At 36.3% G+C, this 19,645-nt stretch overlaps 1 protein-coding gene across 13 annotated transcripts in view; it reads left to right on the top strand.

Annotated features, from left to right (window-relative positions):
• Positions 1–19,645, top strand: part of WDR33 (WD repeat domain 33) — a 115,704-nt gene that overhangs the window by 48,999 nt on the left and 47,060 nt on the right. For 11 of the 13 annotated variants that reach the window (XM_070463955.1, XM_070463950.1, XM_070463953.1 and 8 more), the window contains 6 exons: positions 6,493–6,720; positions 7,902–7,970; positions 8,503–8,607; positions 10,822–10,917; positions 11,048–11,199; positions 12,905–13,002. In XM_070463955.1, the coding sequence (XP_070320056.1) occupies positions 6,517–6,720; positions 7,902–7,970; positions 8,503–8,607; positions 10,822–10,917; positions 11,048–11,199; positions 12,905–13,002 (724 nt within the window). In that variant the 5' untranslated portion in view covers positions 6,493–6,516. Of the gene's footprint in view, positions 1–6,492; positions 6,721–7,901; positions 7,971–8,502; positions 8,608–10,821; positions 10,918–11,047; positions 11,563–12,904; positions 13,003–16,207; positions 16,673–19,645 lie in introns of those variants that run through there. The other 2 variants (XM_070463960.1, XM_070463958.1) reach the window with 2 other exon arrangements.

Below are 19,645 nucleotides of genomic sequence, written 5' to 3'. Positions count from 1 at the left end.
TCTTTAAGAAAAGCATTTGTGTAGGGACTTCCTTGGCAGTCTAGCAGTTAATACTTTGCCTTCCGATGAAAGGGGCGTGATTCCATCACTGGTCAGGGAACTGAGACCCTACATGCTGTGCAGTGTGGCCAAAAAAAAGAGCATTTGTTTTTTGTTTTTCCTATCTTCATTTGTAATCTTGGTAATATCAGATGACTATGAAAGAGATTATTTTGTAATAGCTGGGACAAGAAGCAGAATTAGAATGCTTGTATGGATTTGCATGCACAAGTATCTGAGAACTAAGTCTGGGTATTCCAGTTTGTTCACAGACTAATCAGTACATTGGCTAAAGGAATAATATATTTCATCCAAAATAGTATCTTTGAGCAAAAAGTATCTTTGGAGTTATCTACATTAAACTTGTTGTCCAGGTTGAGAAAACAGATGCAGAGAAGTTGCATGACTTGCCTAATTTTGGAGAAAGCTTGAAGGCTAAGAGTATGCTGCTTGCTTTTGTGGATTCAGGAGTCTTTTGTATTTGCCAAAAATAGAGGTGGGGACCAGACACCATAAAGTACGAAATTTGTTCTGTGAACTTAGAAGTGATATTTGTTGAATCAGAACAATATGTTGTACCTGATGCAAGGTATAATAAAAAGTAGGCACTTGGTAAAATTGTGCCGATTCCTTGAAATGTTGAAGGTTAGTGTGTATGAGAAAGATGGTGAATTCAGTGTTTCAGGTGGAGTTTTTTTCCTTAGCAGTTTGGTTCTATTGTTGATATGTATTTAATAATCATACACAAATTTCTTGTTGTCATTCTGCCTCAGTTTCTGTCTTGCCTCCTTCTCCCTACCCCATTTCCTCTATTTTTCCCTCATGCTCCACCCCAGATATGATATAAATACGCTTTGGGAAGACCCTGACTTCTAGTTTAAATTTGTCATCTCTGTTAGTGTAGCTCAAATGTGAATACTGCAGTGAGTAGAAATTACAGTAATTATTTTTATGAAAGGTAAAGTTCTTCTTTTTTTGTGTTTGTTTATGTATATGGTTCCTTGAATTATTGTCTCCTGAGTGAAGCTTGGAAAGGATAGTTTCAGTGATTTGATTGATGGTTCTTTCTATCTGGGCCACTCAGTTTTAACCTCATATATCAAGTTTTCTGCTTTTGCAATCAAGGAGAGCTGTTATATCATTATTGCAGAAATCTTTTGGCAACCCATGTTGAAGGAGGATCAGGAGGTCTAGGTGCTTTACTCTATCTCTGTGTTAATCTGCTCGGGTTGCCAGGACAAAGTGCCATAGACTGGGTGGCTTAAACAGCAAACAATTTTCGCACAGTTTTGCAAGTTAGAAGTCTAAGATTAAGATGTGAGCAGGGGGTTAGTTTCTTCTGAGACCTCTCTTCTTGGCTTGTAGATGGCTATTGTCTTCCCTTGGCTTTCCTGTGCCTGTCTGTGTCATAATCTCCTCTTCTTATTAGGGTACTAGTCATAAGGATCAGAGCTTTATCTCCAAATACAGTTATATTCTGAGGTATTGAAGGTTAGGACTTCCACATAGGAATTTGTGGAGGGACACACTTAAGCTCATAGCAACCACTAAGTGGCTCTGTTTTTTATTTTGGACAAGTTATAGTGGTTTGCAGGAAGTGATGCTGACATGTGTTAAGGCATTTATGAAGATTTGTTTATGTTTTATTTTAGGGCTGGATTTTGATTTGGAATATACTTTTTTTTTTGTCTCTTTTCCTTCATGCTGGGCCTTTATTTATAGAACACAAGTGGTACTTGACCATTCATGGAGAAGTGAAAGGCCTTTTTTTTTAGAACAAGTTTTATCAACAGATCAATAAAGGGAAGTATATTTTCTCCCATCCTCTGTAAAGTCTTTTTGAAAGCTTTATTTTTATTTGTCCATGGAGTCACAAAGAATTGGACACGACTGAGTGACTTAACTGAGTTTAGTCTTGTTTTTGACATACCTCATGGCATGTGGGGTCTTAGTTTGCCAATGAAGTATGGAACCTGTGCCCCCTGAATTGGAAGCATGGATCTTAACCGCTGGACCGCCAGGAAGTACCTGTGATGTCTTAAATGAAAGAGTAATTTTTTTTTTCCTCTAGCTTTAACAAGTGAATTATTTAAAAGTGTTAGTAACAACATATTGTTTTGTATTTGACTTTAGCCATATTTTCTCATATTTGTACAGTAGATCCTAGGTTTGGCTCTTGATGAGTGCTTTATGTCCATGTACCCATCACTCAACTTTAGTACCGTCAGCTTTCGGTAAATGTTTCATCTGTGGTGCTGGTGGTTTAATCACTAAGTAGCATCTGACTCCTGTGACCTTGTAGTCTGTAGCCTGCCAGTGTTTCCTCTACTCCATATAAAATTTTTTTCCGGTGGACTAAACCCCTATTTTTTGAGTGAGGTAGAAGTCGCATAACATAAAATTCACTGTCCTAACCATTTTAAAGTGTCTAATTCAGTACTACTCAGTGTAGTCACAGTGTTGTGCGGCTGCCACCTCTACCTAGTTCCAGATACTTTCATCATCAAAGGAAGCTCCATTCCCATTATGTAGTCATTGCCCATTCTTCCCTTTACCCACCAGCCACTGATGCACTTTCTGTCACTATGTATTAACCTGTTCTGAATTTGGGTATAAATGAAGGCATGTATTATGTGACCTTTTATCTTTGGCTTTTGTTTATGTAGTGGTTTTGAGAGTCATCCATGTTGTAGCCTATGTCAGCACTTCATTCCCCCTTTTTTTTTTTGGCTGAATAATTAAGCCTCTTTTGATATGTGTAAAAATCTTTATTCTCATTTGATACCAATAATAGAAACTAGAATATTAGGATAATTTTACTTAAATAAAATTAGAAACTTGATGATTATAAAAAAATAGTAATTTAAAAGTATACTTGCCAAAGCTGCATTCTTTTAGAATTATTGATAGAGATATCAAAATTAAAGCCTTCAGTTGAAGTCTGGATGCTGAAACTTAATTGGATTCATGGGACAGCAGAATAAACAGATTCCCTCACCAACTTTATTGGGGCATTTGCAGTCTGTTTAATTCGTACATACACAGCCTGAAAAGAGATACAGAATGTGTCTCATTGCACTGTTGTTGTTTTTAGTTGCTAAGTTGTGTCTGACTCTTTGTGACCCCATGGGTCATAGCATACCAGGCTCCTCTGTCCATGGGATTTCTCAGGTAAGAATACTGGAGTGGGTTGCCATTTCCTTCTCCAGGGAATCTTCCCAGTCCAGGAAATCCAACCTGCATCTCTTGCATTTAGAGGCGAATTCTTTACCATTGAGCCACCAGGGAAGCCCTGTCTCATCTCAATTCAAATTAACATTTGTTAGGGTCTTCTGGAATTGTTCCAGAGTAGTGGAAATAATACTACATTCATGTTTTATTATTTTGCTATCAACAAAGCTAGTGGAGATGATGGAATTCCCGCTGAGCTGTTTAATTAAAATCCTCAAAGGTTATGCTGTTAAAGTGCTGTACTCAATATGCCAGCAAATTTGGAAAACTCAGCAGTGGCCACAGGACTGGAAAAGATCAGTTTTCATTTCAATCCCAAAGAAGGACAGTGCCAAAGAATGTTCAGGCTACCATACAGTTGCACTCATTTCACATGCTAGCAAGGTAATGCTCAAAATCCTTCAAGCTAGGCCTTAGCAGTACGTGAACCAAGAACTTCCAGATGTGCAAACTGGGTTTAGAAAAGGCAGAGGAGCCAGAGATCAAATTGCCTAACATTCGTTGGATCATAGAGAAAGGAAGGGAATTCCAGAAAAATATCGATTTCTGCTTCATTAACTACACTAAAGCCTTTGACTTTGTGGAACACAAAAAACTGTGGCAAATTCTCAAAGAAATTGGAATACCAGACCACTATACCTATCTCCTGAGAAACCTATATACCAGTCAAGAAGCAATAGTTAAAACTGGACACAGAACAATGAACTGGTTCAAAACTGGGAAAGCAGTATGTGAAGGCTTTGTGTTGTCACCCTGTTTATTTAATTTCTCTGCAGAGCACATCATGCAAAATGCCCGGCTGGATGACTTACAAGCTGGAATCAAGATTGCCGGGAGAAATAACAGCCTCAGATTTAGAGTGGTATTATCTGCATATCTGAGGCTGTTGATATTTCTCCCAGCAACTCTAATGCAGAAAGTGAAGAGGAACTGAAGAGCCTCTTGATGAAGATGAAAGAGGAAAGAGAGAATGCTGGTTTAAAACTCAGCATTCAGAACACTAAGACCATGGCATCTGGTCCCATCACTTCCTGGCAGGTAGAAGGGGAAAAAGTGGAAGCAATGACGGATTTTATTTTCTTGGGCTTGAAAAATCACTGTGGACGGTGACTGCATCAATTAAATTGAAAGATGCTTGCTCCTTAGAAGGAAAGCTATGACAAACCTAGACAGCATTAATTAAAAAGCAAAGACATCACTTTGCTGACAAAAGTCTGTATAGTCAAAGCTATGGTTTTTCCAGTAGTCATGTATGGATGTGAGAGTTGGACCATAAAGAAGGCTGAATGCTGAAGAATTGATGCTTTTGAACTGTGGTGCTGGAGAAGACTCTTGAGAGTCCCTTGGACTGCAAGGAGATCAAACCAGTCAATCCTAAAGGAAATCAACCCTGATATTCTTTGGAAAGACTGATGCTGAAGCTCCAAAACTTCAAGAGCCAGCTCATTGAAAATGACCCTGATGCTGAGAAGGATTGAGGGCGGGAAGAGAAGGGGCAACAGAGGATACTATGGTTGGATGGCTTCGCCGACTCAGTGGACGGGTTTGAGCAAATTCTGGGATGTAGTGAAGGACAGGAAGCCTCATGTGCTGCAGTCCCTGGAGATGAAAAGAGTTGGACATGACTTAGCAACTGAAAACAACAACCACAACAACATGTTTTATTTCTCAAATTTAAAAAAGTTCACCTAATTTCAAAAGTTTGTCTGTGCTGGGTCTTCGTTTCAACACGTGGGCACCTCTAGTTCCTGCACATGGGCTTGGTTGCCCCAAGGCATATGGGATCTTAGTTCCCCGACCAGGGAGTGAACCCAAGTCCCTTGCATTACTGGACCTCCAGGGAAGTTCCTGTTTATTTTTGGTATCGTGAGAGTCAGGACTTAATCTCCCCACGCCCACCTTTCCTCCTCCATTTCCTTTCTGTTATCAATATTAGGTGGTTTCAGGAGACACTAAAGTAACAAGGATGTATTAAGTAGTACTGATTTTCATCCAAAGGAAATCACAAATTTATTTTCAGGTCCTTAATTTAGTGTCTTGAATTAAGGAAGGTAAATGTAAGAATATAGACAAATAATCTTTGCTCTTTTTGAAACAGAAATGATAACACCCTTTATGTATTTTTCATGATCTGATTTTTAAAATATGCTTGAAATGTGTTTTTAAATCTTGCACATTTGTATTATTGGTATGTAAATTTAATTGGAGAGCACTAAAGTTGAAAAACTAAGCCCCTAACATTTTTTTCTTCAGATGTTAGCCTAATACTGCCTGTATAGAAATGTAGATGTACATACTGAGAAATACGTTTCTATGGTAGTTACTTTGAGCCTGAAATTAGATAGACATACTTTTAGCATTCATATGAAATAAGATAGTTTAGTCTACTTTTTACACTTGTCCTAAGAAATTTAAGAGGATAGAAATGAAGCTTAAATTTTTTTTTTTTTGTGACTCGTATAAAATGAGGGTCTTAAAATGATCTGTTTTATTATCAAACATCTGATGAAAACTTCATTTTAAAAGTATGAACAGTTCTCAGTGATTTTACCTTCCTTCCCCCTGCAGTTTAGCCACCCCACATGTGCAAAATACACTTGCCCCAAGGTCTTAAAAACAGATGTTTCCTTCCACCAGTCTAAATTTTACAACAAATACTTATTAAATTATTTATTTATTCTTTTTTGGGGGGGCGGGCTTTGCTGGATCTTCATTGCTCTGCATGGGCTGTCTCTAGTTGGGGTAAGCAGGGGCTGTTCTAGTTGCCGTGCTCAGACTTCTCATTGTAGAGCACGGGCTCCAGGGTGTGTGGGTTTCAGTAATTGCAGCACATGGACTCAGTAGTTGGAGTTCTTGGACTCTGGAGTGTGGGCTCAGTAGTTGTGGCACACGGGCTTAGTTGTCCCATGGTATATGACATCTTCAGGGATTGAACCAGGGTGCTCTGCATTGCAAGTGGATTTTTAACCACTGGACCACCAGGGAAACCCCTACAACAAATACTTATTAGCACTTAATCTGTGAATTGACCTTTTTCAAATTGTAACTGGTTTCTGCCATTAAGTCAAATAGTTCGTTTTGTAAATAGGTTGACTAAAAGCTAGAAATGATGCATATTGGAAAAAGGTACAGGAGCGTAGAAAAAATGCTCATTTAAAAATGTTTTCTGGTAGTGTTATAGTGCTGACATATTTGTAGTGAAAGTACTTTTTCCTTTCCCAGGTGTCATAGAAGGAAAACATCGCCATGGCTACAGAAATTGGTTCTCCTCCTCGGTTTTTCCATATGCCAAGGTTCCAACACCAGGCACCTCGACAACTGTTTTATAAGCGGCCAGATTTTGCACAGCAGCAAGCAATGCAGCAGCTTACCTTTGATGGAAAGCGAATGAGAAAAGCAGTGAACCGGAAAACCATAGACTATAATCCATCTGTGATTAAGTATTTGGAGGTAAGTCCAGTTAATGTGCTTCAGATGACCAGACTTTGCTTTTTTAAAAAGAAGAAAAGTTTTTAAATGTAGGATAATGAGTATACCTATGTTTTTTTAATTAGGAGGATGAAATAATATTTCAAATGAGGCCAGTCACCTCAGTTAAATAGAGTACTGGGTGGTTTTTTTCCCCCCTCTGAATGCATGAATAATCTCCAAAAATTTTAAAGACTCTAGTTTAAAAATACACTTTGTTCTAAAGGTTCACAACATATTTCAGAAGAGAGTACTTTTGTTCCAGTTTTAAAGCACTCATTAAACTTGTAGTGTATATAAAATGTTAGATTATCAACATTAGGATATTTGTATGAGAACATGTGTTCAGAATAGTGATGTGTATGTCCAGTATGCTGGGCTCTCCAAGCCCCTCAAGGGAAGGGACTCTGTTTATTTAGAGGGTTGAGCACGTGCTGCAGTCTTCTTGGGTGAAACTCTGATATGGCATGTGAAGGCAGAGTAGAGGGTCTACCTAAACCTGTGTCAGCTTGACAGATCTCCCCTATGAGTTCTTTATTTATTTGTCTTAACCTTTTTTAAGTCTCTGATTTGCTTTTTATTACCATCTCCACTTTAATCGAGTTTTGGTCTGTTTTGATTCCTATGAAGAAAATTTGTCTACTTTTCATTACCTGAGACAAATTGCTAAAAGACAAATTGCCTGTTGGGCATGATTATTGTGTTGCAGGGACTTAGCAGAAAAATATTCATTCAGAGGTAAAGATAGATATAGGCTTTTTCAGATGTTTCAGTTGAAAAACTGAAAAGATGTTTCACTTGAAAAACTAAAAAAGAGAGTTTGGGAGGAGTTAAGAAAACTGAGACCAGGATAAGAGGAATTGTTTTGTGCTGAGGAATTTGAAGGAATTGGGAATGTCTGTCTATGAGAATGTGTTGGGGTCAACAGCATCTTGGATGATTGGTTGGGCATAATATGAGTAAAGAGAGGAAATTCTAAGCATTGTCAGTAGGAAAAGGGGGAAATCTCTTAAGATAAACACTATCATCTATGTTTTAGAACATGGTAAAAAAAATTCCCCATTTGATTACAGCTTACATTTTGTAAATATTTACTGAAGTTTCAAGTTGAGTATAATTAGACTGTATATTGATTGATTAACTGATTGATTGATTTTTAACAGAATAGAATATGGCAGAGAGACCAGAGAGATATGCGAGCAATTCAGCCTGATGCAGGTTATTATAATGATGTAAGTATAAGACATGTCATACTAGCTTAATAAAAACCTCTTTGCTTGGACCTAGGAACTATGAGATCTCTAATTTAAACGTGGGCTTTTCTTTTTACATTTTTTTTTAATAATTAAAACATTCCTGAAAGGATAGTGTATCTGCATAAACCATGTTTTTTTTAACCTGCATTTAAATTTTTCTTTTAATCTGATGATGGATGAACTTTTGATTTGGGGCTTAAAGCAATGTCCAATGAAAGGTTGCACTGCCTAAGAGTCTTTGTAACAGAGAAGTTAATTTTAAACCTTGCTTGTTAGGAATATGTTTTAGTGTGTTGACTTTGAGAAGTAATTTGGGAAATCTGGCACTTGATTTTATTGTTTATTTAATTTTCTTCATTTGATTACTGTAGACTAATATATTATAACACTTGTCCTCTATGGTCCTGAATTTGTCTTTAAATATTGAAATGATTACCTTACCATGTCCTTGGTTTATACCCTGTGTATGATCTGGAAGCTCTTTAAATCTAATTTTCTTTTTTTGTAGCTGGTTCCACCTATTGGGATGTTGAATAATCCTATGAATGCAGTAACAACAAAGTTTGTACGAACATCAACAAATAAAGTAAAGTGTCCAGTATTTGTTGTCAGGGTAAGTATTCAGTTTGATACTTTTTGGAAAAATTAATTTTGAAAAATTAGCCTGCAAATTATTTAGTAGGACAAAGAAAATGAAGCATTATTTAAGATATATAGCTGGGATAAAAATCAGTGTATTGCTTATATTTTTATTTTGGAATATCCAGTTTATCTATTATATCCATGTTTAGTAAAGTAGTACTTTTGGATTGCTTTTATGTTGCAATTTCTGTAGAATTCTCTCTGAGCTAGCCATGGATATATATTGTAGCAGGTGTCTGACTTGCTCTTGAATAGAAATGTTTTGTTGCAATTTAGAGAACAGCATCTCAAGGTGAATCAAAACTCTTAGGGTTACTAGGAAGGGAAACACCCAAGAAGAGCTGAAGGCCAATGGTAGACCATAGTTGTCATCAGTGAAGGTACCTTCTGCGTACTCAATACATTTTCACTAAAATTTTAAAAATATAATATTAAAATAAACAGTACATTGACATGGTTCAAATTATTAAGATTTGAAGGGTTTGTGATAAAGAAGTCTTCCCATCTCTGTGTCCCAGGCATCCAGCTAATGTTCCTATAGATAATAGTATAATCTTCTTGTGTATGTGTTTTGCTAGTAAGAAAGTACTTGTTGGTTAGCAGTATATCAAGTCCAGAAATGTAAGATAGTTAATAGTCAAAGCTGAGCGAATAAGAATTGAAAAAATAATGGGACAGAGGAAAGACATTTGTGGCAAATGAGCAAAATAAGCAGGTCTTATTAGAGAGGTGTGATCGACAGCCCAGAGAACTGAGAGGGCTGGAAGAGATGCTAGCTTCAGCTCCATACAAATGTGACAGTCAGCCAGGCCTCCTCTTTGTTTCAGAGGCCTGTTACAGTAGTAAACATTAGAAAAGGAACATTATTTGAGTGGCTTTTGTGTTAGTAGAGCCAACCAATTTGTAGTGCAATTTTGTATGGCAGAGGATTTCATAAAAGGAATATGATGTGCAGCTAATTTTAATTTCTTTTTAGCATATCACAGAAAACCTTTTTGAGGTGAATAGAAGCTGAGCATTCCATGTCTTGTATCTTGTTAGATGGGTAAATTTCTCATTTGGGAATCAAGCTGTAAGGTCTTAAGAAATTTGCACGTAGTAGAGACAAGTCCAGGTTACAGGTGTTAAAGACATAAAGACTGTGGGTCTTGTGTCTAGAGTGTGGTTGCCTGTAGTCTTTACCGTTGGGATCCATAGCAGATAACAGAAACTAGGAAAGTAGAAAGGTTTTTAAAAATAATCATCAAAATCGTGATCTTTAGGTAAGCAGTAAAAGGCTGGCTTGTCATGTGTATCTGTGTAATTTACCAAATAAACTTGATTTCGTATGTCTCATCCTATAAGCACCCTTGTATTTTTCAGCCCTGTGTCACACTTTTTACAATGAAAATTAGGATTGTTGTATTGATATTTCTTGTGTTTACATCTATGGAAAACGTGTAATCTGTCATAGAAACTTGAAAATAAAAGTACGTTGCGTTTTGAGTTGATAGGCGTATGTCACAGATTCCTTCAGAGTGCAGATTGTGACATTGAAATACTGGGGTCCTGTTAGTCATGCCTCTGTTGTATTGCTTTTTTTTTTGTTTGAGACTAGATTAGCCTGAGACTTGTCACTACTTGATATTGTGAATGAAGAAGAACTTTATATGTATTGTACATTTAGTTTCCAGAAAAAATTTGATAGCCTTGATTTCCTCAAATTGATATTTACTATTATACTGTTTTTTTATTTTCATAAAACACTGGTAACTTTTCTGCCTGAATGGTCCACTAGCAGCTGTAATAAACCAAATCTTTCACTCATTCAGTCTCTGAGTTTTTCTGGTGACTGACGGTCTTATTTATTAATATGTTGATCTCCCATGTATTCTAGAAAAAGTAGATCTTCAGATATTCTGTTTTGAAATGCTCTTTAGGGTGCCTAGGTGTGTGTAACTTAACAAATAATTATAATGCACTTACATTCTTTAATTTATTTAATGAGCTAAGTGCTGTTGTTGGGCTGTGTTAATTTCTTCTCTGGCGAAGTATTTGCTTATAAATCTGAGTCATATTTTGAAGTGAAAGTATTGTCCACTTAATGTCAATTGTTGGATATTTTATAAAGACTTTCTGAGTGTTTTAAAAATTAATTAAGGTTGTGGATTTGTGACCTTGTATAATGTCTTTTTTTCTTTCCCAGTGGACTCCAGAAGGAAGAAGGTTGGTCACTGGAGCTTCTAGTGGAGAGTTCACCTTGTGGAATGGACTCACTTTCAATTTTGAAACAATATTACAGGTAACAGTAATCATCAGATGGTAGCATCATTCTGTGTTATTGGCATTTTTAAACTTACAAGTGGACATATCATTGCCTTCCATCGTATAGTCTTTGATGTGATGTTTATAAATGTTTTGTGTTTTCACAGGCTCATGATAGCCCAGTGAGAGCCATGACATGGTCACATAATGACATGTGGATGTTGACAGCAGACCACGGAGGATATGTGAAATATTGGCAGTCGAACATGAACAACGTCAAGATGTTCCAGGCACATAAGGAGGCGATTAGAGAGGCCAGGTTTATACACAATATACCATTTTCTGTAGTCCCTATTGTCATGGTTAAATTATTCTCTAAGTGTATTCTGGGTGCAGACATGCATGGGTTCTGTCAGATTCTGGGAAACTTTTTGCACCCTATAAACACAATATTTTTCTTTGTTTTCACACATTCACCATTTTGCTGGCACTTATCTGAAGTAGTGTTGTCCCAATATGAGCCTTTGCAATATGTTAGAGATGTATTGTCTGCCGCATTTTGCACTGGTTTTCTCTTTTCATTTATGGTTAATAATGTGTATACGTTATTCATTTTTATTACCTACTATGTAAGACAAGAATATTTCATTCCAAATAAAGAATTCAGTCTTTAATTATACAACTGAATAAAATCTAAAGCCTACAGAAAACACCTTCAGAGTTCTCACAAAATACAAGGAAAAAAAAAAAGGCTTAAGTGAAGACCTGGTTGGCTTGGTTATGCCACGACTTCAAAAGGAAGGTATAGTAGGGCTAAAAACTCTCCAAGTAACTCTGGATGTGGCAAACATTAATGGATTAATGAGTGGGTTCTTTCAAGCTTTGAAGCTGTAAGCAGACCATTGTCAAGAAGACTGTAGGACTTTCCTTCTGATTCACTGTTGATGACATCAGTAATAATGCAAATGTGTGATAAGTGGGAGATTAAAGTATTTTCATAAGTTGTATATTTTTACATATCAGTGAGATATGTATAGTAGAAATGGAAAAGAATAAGTTTCAAAAACAAGCTTGAAGAAATGCTGCAGCTTCAGAAGAAAGCTAAGCAGCATTCTTTATGGTTGTGCTACCCACACGAGGGAGGAGGTTGACATCTTTATAGAAACATCACCCACTGTAGTCACTTGTTTCTACTTTCAGAATCTTAACAAAGACTTATTGGATAAACACACTTCTGCAAAGACTGTGCCTTTTTCTCCTGACTATACATTGAGTTTTCGAAAGTGGTCCTTTCTTAAGCATAAGGTTCAGAAGTTCAGGGGAGTTCTTAGAGTTAAATGAGAAACTTGATGGTCTTTTACAGGGAGCAAGAAATGGATCCCTCCTTTGCAGCATATTCTTTGGCTTTAAACAGTCAGAATGTCCCCATGTTAGTTTTCTTCAAAAAGTGTAACATTCATGGGATAACTTGCCTGAAAGAAGGTGTGAACATTTTCCACAAACCTTTTACATAAGTGAGAAACATCATATGAAGGAATATTTTAACAACTAGTCTTAAAACAGCCTGCCTGAAACTTTTCAGCTTATCATTATATGAAGTTCAAAGCAGAAGCTGGTGCTAGTTTTTTTTTGAGCAGTATTCCTATGTGCTTTTAAAAGACTTTACAGGAATATTGCAAAGAGAGTTTGCTTCGTTCTATACTTAATCAGCTCTATGTTTTCTGTTGATACCATAGGTAATACTGTACTGTGGGGAGTCTGGATAGCATTGGTACTAATAATATCCTCATTAAGTTCTCTGAATATTGATGATTGAAAACTAAGAAGCAGCTACTCTGAATTATTCTTTTGTTGAGATACATTTATTAGCTGACAACATTCTCTTTAAGGGCTTCTTCACTGTTGGATACTTCCCTCTCCTGTTTATAACGCAGCACAGTGTTTTTATTTTTCCCTGTCTGAGAAGCACAGATAATCTGTTAAATGCTGACTTCTTTCCCCTGCTGTGTGTCTTCATGTAACAGTTTCTCACCCACGGATAATAAATTTGCTACATGCTCTGATGACGGCACTGTTAGAATCTGGGACTTTCTTCGTTGCCATGAGGAAAGAATTCTCCGAGGTACGTGTACTAACAGTACTGATTGGAATATTTCAGTAGGGAAGGCGTTTGTGGTTAAATCATCACAGGACCACAATACCAGCTTACATCTTCATTCAGTTGTTTCACATACACACCATCTCAGCCAGGCTCTTTAAAGAAACCTGAACTCTTTCTGGTTCACAATCACTTTTTGTCTATTTTTGCTATTAATATTTTGAGCTATAAATTAAATACACACGCACTTGTTAGGGCTATATTCCTTTTCCTGCCTTGTACCCAGGATGGCTTTCTCCAACATAATGACACTATAATTTTATTTATATAACTCACATTCTTCTGACATTCCTTTTGTCAATAGGCATTAACCAAAGTCTCAGTAGCTACACTTCTCAATATTGGTATTTCTGAAAGGAGGTGGTTTTTCAGTATATTGCATTTATACTACATGGCCCACTTGTTACTAAGTATTGAAGGGGTTTTTATTTACTTTTATTGATTTCATAGTTATAAACTAACATCTGTGAATTACTCTATCCTAGAAAAGAAATCCATATTTTCACTTGGATTAACTTAGTTTTCTAAGGTGGGGCTGTTGAAATAACTCACAGAAGTACATCAACACTATTGATGTGAACTTAATAGTGTTAGAGTTAAGGAATTAATTGTGTGTTTTATATATTCAATATAAATATTGACACAACATTTACATACATCTCAGTTTATTATTAACTAGGAAGGTAGTTTTCTCAGGTATTAACAAAGAGTACATTGTCTTCCATACTCTTGATTCCATTATGCCATAAAAGTATATCATCTTCCTCTGACACATACATGCATAGTGAGAGAATGGGTGTCAAGACATTGGGTGTCAAGAAATTACTATTCAGAGATTGCTCTTTTTTGTTCAAGAGTTGGTAGAGTGAGTTATCTTGCTTGACTTGTTTCTTACACCTTTTCAGAGTTTTATTTACAGCATATAGAGTTGATGCTTTCTAGACAAGAAGTTTAGTGTTCTTGATATTTAACCCATATTTCAAGCCAGTATATATTTTTAATCACAATTTTTAAACATTGCTGGCTTTGTTCATTTTGTGGGTTTTATCCACAGTAATGTATTGTGATAGCTAGCATAGGGATATCGTACCTGTCCTATTGAAGGGGTGTACTCACGATGAGGTTATAATATTGACAACTTCAGAAACTAGATGGAGCCTTTGAAATCATCTAATCTGCTATTTTATGGGTGAGCCCTGAGACTCAGGAGATTAAATGAAACAGTCAAGGTTACAATTTAGTTCAGAGCCAGGATTGGCATCCTATCACTTGGCACCTATCCGATCCTAATTCTACTATGAGAAGTGTAGCTGTTAATGATAACTTTTTCTAGACTTTGAAAATCCTAAGAAATATAGAGGAAACCAAGTAATTTTAAGTATTGATGTAATTCTAAAGGATCAAAACCATTAATTTTACAATGACCTAGACTGTAATAACCATGAAGTCAGATATAATACCACTATGCATCTTGTATTAAATAAAGAAGAAAAACTAATACAGTGTTTTTAACCCCAAGTGCCAATGAAGTGTTACTCAGTTTTATTAATGAAACTATTCCTAAACAGTGCTTAAGAACTTGATACTTCTGAGATTTAGAGTGTAAGTTAGGTATTAATTAGCAGTTAAATATTTTCAAATTTGAGTCCAGGTGAATTTGGATAAAATTATGTGAATGCTGAATCATTACCTGTTCTTCATATAGCTTAAAAAACATCAGTATCATGTCTATATTAATTGAGAGTTGAATTTTATATTTTATGTGGGTATTCTTTTAAGTTTTTACTATGGATATGTAAAAAATGCACAAAAATACAGTGAACTTCCATGTATTTTTAGGATCTGTATTCTAGCTTATTCATGCTGTTGTCTTCCTATAAACAGTATTATATTTGCTTTATGGTCATGACTTTTTTCTTAGTACCTTAGTGAGTACATGAGAAATATAAATACAGTAAACCAAGTTAATTATACCACCTAAGTAGTACTTCTGATAGTGGATCTGGTGTAGTAAGATGGGTTGTTATGTTCTAATTATCTGGCAGAAAACTATCATTCCTAATTTTTCTAAATTTTCTGAATTTTAGACATGATTATAAAAGTAACAAAACCAGTGTTGTCATAATTTTCCTATTCCCTTGGTGGGCTGGGGATCAGGGGATTATGGAACTCAAGTTGTCTCAAGCGATGAGGTGAAATTCTTATAAAAATGAAGTGAATTTAATTTAGTTCTATTCATAGAAAATTGAATCCCAGAGTTAAGCAAATAGGAGGCTTTTAAAATGTCTCTTGCCCTTTATAAAAGTATGATAGGCTCTATGACATCAGGCAGGTAAGCACACTTCTATGGCATGCTAGTGTTGTGCATCAGACCACCACTTGGGATTAAGTTAAGAAAATCCAACAACATTTTTATTGAAGGGGATTTTTGTGAGCACATAGTCCAGCTGTTTCTCAAATACCTTCCTACATCATTCCCCCAGACCATTTTTCTACTCACAGACATTTTTAGTGATACAGTATTTATTGTGTGTGCGTGGCTAGTCGCTCAGTTGTGTCCGACTCTTTGCGACCCTATGGACTGTAGCTCACCAGGCTTCTTTGCACATGGGATTTCTCATGCAAGAGTACTGAAGTGGGTAGCTGTTTCCTCCTCCAGAGGATCTTCCTGACCTAGGGATTGAACCTGAGTGTCTTGCATTGGCAGGCAGATTCCTTACCACTGAGCCACCAGAGAAGCCCATACAGTATTCACTACCTCACATGAACCTCTAAAAACAGGTTCAGTTTTATGTAGCTCTAATTTTCAGAAAGTTCTTGATTTAAATCAGAAACCTGCTTTCTTAAAACTTGTCCTGCCTTCTGGAACACAAAAAATTAAATCTGAACTCTTCTACATGGCAGCCCTTCAGGTATTTGAAGACAGCTCTCATATCTTCTTAATGTCTTGTAGCTGTAAGCTTACAGGATCCCTGTGTGCATTATATGGTACTTTTGAGTACAGAATTTACAGTTGCTTTTTAGTGAGTGTCCTTACTGAGATTCTTCTTACGCTTCTTGGAAAAAGAAGATGTTACACAAGAGAAAATAATCAGTATTTTTAATGTTTAAATGAGCATCAATCTATTGTCAGATTTGCTACTTTGAGGTTGTCATATTTGTTCCATAGATGGGAAAAGGAAACACCTGTGCTGTGAAGTTGAATATATTGCAACATTGAGAAACACCATGTGTATGCTCATCCATTTCCAAAGCATATGCAAATCAGCATAATTTGCACACATTTATCTTCCTTTTCTAGTATGAATTACAGCGCTCAGTTTATAGACTGGGAGTAAAATAACCTTTAAGCACCAAGAATACGTAAGTCTAAATGAGCCTCTAGGTGTTTATACACTTGACTTCAAGTGAAACAGAGGCATTAAAATCCATTTATTCGTGAGCATATGTTGTCCATAGGTAGAACATATTTTAAAAAAATAAGGTATGATGTCTTCTTACCCTCATGCTTCTTAAAGTTTATTTTCACAAACTTAAAATGGTGGGTATTGGGGGAAGGAGTCAATGAGAGTCTTAGAAGTGTACTTTTATCAATATAAAGTTAGAAACAGATCATTTGTGACTAAAATGAAAATGAGAAAGATTGGAGATACAGAATCAGTAAGAATACTGTAGTTAATGAGAAGCAAAATTTATTCTTTTGTGCTTAGTTGTGTCTGACTCTTTGTGACTCCATGGACTGTAGTCTGCCAGCATAATATATACTATTAAAAAGAATCCAATTTACTAGCTTTAGTATGCGTTGTTTTACCTACTTGATTTTAGTAGTAGTAACTGACACGTTACACTTATTCTAAGTAGTTCATTTAATCTTACCAATACCCCTATGAAATAAATATAGTTTATTCCACATTTTAGAAAAAAGTGAACTTCCCCGAGGTCATATAACTTGTAAGAGGTGAGGCTCAGATTTGAACCCCTCTTATCTCAACTCTAGAGTTCATACTCTGAAGCGTTATGCTAAACTGCCTCTTCTGTGTTTTAAAAGTATCATCAGCATGGATGTAATAATGTCTTCCTGAGCTGTGATGATCAAATTGTAGAATAAAGGTTTTTGCAGGGAAAGAAGAGAAGTATTGGGTAGAGAGAACTATAGATTCTCAATTTTATTTTGCCTTTCTATTTTAAAGTTGTCCATGTAGGGTATAGGTTTTCAATCACAATGAATAGTTCAAACTGCAAATGAGTTACAAGCTGTTTACTGGGTTAAATAAATAAACATGGACATAAGGAGTTATACTGAAGCTTACTCAGGAGGTAAGATCTGTTTTCAGTTTTAAAATACACCATTCATGGAGAGGAAATGAACCCCTGAGTACACACAGCATAAGAAAATAATACTGTTAATATTTTTGATAAGTCTCTGTGTATCTCTCCCTGACTGCATGTGACTCTGGTTCTTTAATGAGATAAGCCCCTCTGCGAAGATCTTTTGGTTTAGCAGTGTGTCTCTGAACTGTGTGAAGACATATTTACAAAGTCTTGAGTGTTCAAAAAAGTCTCTGATGCTTTTTTATTGGTAATATTTTATTTGAAATTGGCAAACCATGAAGTTTGCGATTAAGGGACCTTTATATATTTGTACAAAACATTCCACAGAATCCTTTGTGTTTTCCCCAAGATGAAAAGCAAATACTCAGCTTCCTTTAATATAGCCTGTAGCAGAATAACTCCTTTCACTAACATAGCGTGTTTTAATATTAAAAGAACTTTAGGCACATCTTATATAATCATCCAGTCAATCATGTGGGCCCATAAATATATTGGTTGATACCTGTTTTCCTTGTGTTTCCTTATTTTGAGGAAGTGTTTATTGAAGGCTCTTTTCCCCCTGCTCCCCTGAACAGACTGGATCATGGTATGTTTTCCTACATAAATGATTATCTGGGTGTATCATGAGAGGGAAGAAGACTTTATATGTATGTCTAAAGCAAATTGTTTGAAGAAATTAGTATAGTAGGATCCTGAAATATTCATTTAGTACAGTCCATTCATATTTTACAGTATCGCTTTAGGTTTTTATACTGAGCTTTGTTTCTGTACTTATTTAAAATATTGCACATATGTTCCAAAAATTTGTTGAAAATAGATCTTGGCTTTCTTGGGATGCCAGGGCTGCACACTGTTAACGGTCATTCTGTGTTTTAATTAAGAGTCAAGAGTAATTTCCAGACATTCTTTTGTGTATAGAGATTCCAGTTTTTTGACAGCTACAAATCACTATGACTTGTCATCTAAGCAGTCAGTTTTTATTTTTGCATTTAGTAAATATTCTTTAATTGTGTGCTTCAGTTTGAGTGAGGCTTAAGTTTCTGTTTGCCGGTGAATTAGCTGCCCTTTAGAGCTTGGCTAACCAAGATTTTTACAGTTTTTAAAATTAAAATTCAGAACATTGGAAAGAGCTGATAAAAGTAAAGGTATAATATGCTTTTGGCATCTTCATTTTCAGTGGGTAGATCCTTTAATAAAAATATAATTAAAATATGGTACAATTAAAATATGGTATCACCACAAGTAAGTTGTTTGCCAGTGAAGGAGGTTAAGTACCGAAACAAATATTTTTTCATAGTTACTTTTTTTCTTTACTCACTTTTATTGTATATCTGAAAGCCATCTTAAAATTTGATTTAAATCAGATCTTGGGAATTTCTAAGAAGCACCTACAATGCTATGATCTGTTATAAGAGACTAAGAATTTCTATTTAAAGGAAGAAATAATAGTTTCTTGGTCATTTATCCTTTTTCTTACAGATTGTATCATAAAATAGTCTTAATTTGTCCAAAATACACTATGATGACTCAAAATCAATCTGCTGAGACTTCTTTTTTTTTTCTTTTCTAGTGAATATATTTTAATATAGTTCTCTCTGAGAGAACTTTACCTTCTTAGCCTGGTTCTAGAATGTCACGTTACTTGCATTATCCCAGTGAAGTGTATCCACTTTAATTTGATGCTTGTAACTACTGAATTGGTTTCCAGGGAACCCCAAGAAGGGCCCAGTGACCACAAGGCTCCTTTTTGCAGGGACTGGTAGAGCTTCTCTGCCAGTGTGCAGCGCCGTGTGCTGCTGTGGGACAGCCCTGCCCTGACTGTGTGTGCCCCTCTGTAGTTCTGAACAGGAGCCGCGTAGAGGTCCAGTTTAGGTTATGCAACTTTAAAAGTGGCTGAGTTGCTGCTGTTTAAATTATAAGTATTCTGGCACGTTAGAACGTTAGGAAATACTGAGGGAAATCAGCATGAATGCAGACCAAAGAGTACTAAAGTGAAAGTTACTCAGTCGTGTCCGACTCTCTGCGACCCCATGTACACAGGCCATGGAATTCTCTAGGCCGTAATACTGGAGTGGGTAGCCTTTCGCTTCTCCAGGGAATCCTCCCAACCCAGGGATCAAACCCACGTCTCCCGAATTGCAGGTGGATTCTTTACCGGGGAATTCCCAAGCCACAAGGGAAGCCCAAGAATCCCGGATCGGGTAGCCTATCCCTTGTCCAGTGGATCTTCCTGACCCAGGAAGCAAACCGGGGTCTCCTGCATGGCAGGAGGATT

This window comes from Odocoileus virginianus, unplaced genomic scaffold, assembly GCF_023699985.2.
Source record: "Odocoileus virginianus isolate 20LAN1187 ecotype Illinois unplaced genomic scaffold, Ovbor_1.2 Unplaced_Contig_10, whole genome shotgun sequence".
Classification (NCBI taxonomy): Eukaryota; Metazoa; Chordata; class Mammalia; order Artiodactyla; family Cervidae; genus Odocoileus; species Odocoileus virginianus.
This window is presented reverse-complemented; position numbering and strand designations above follow the sequence as displayed.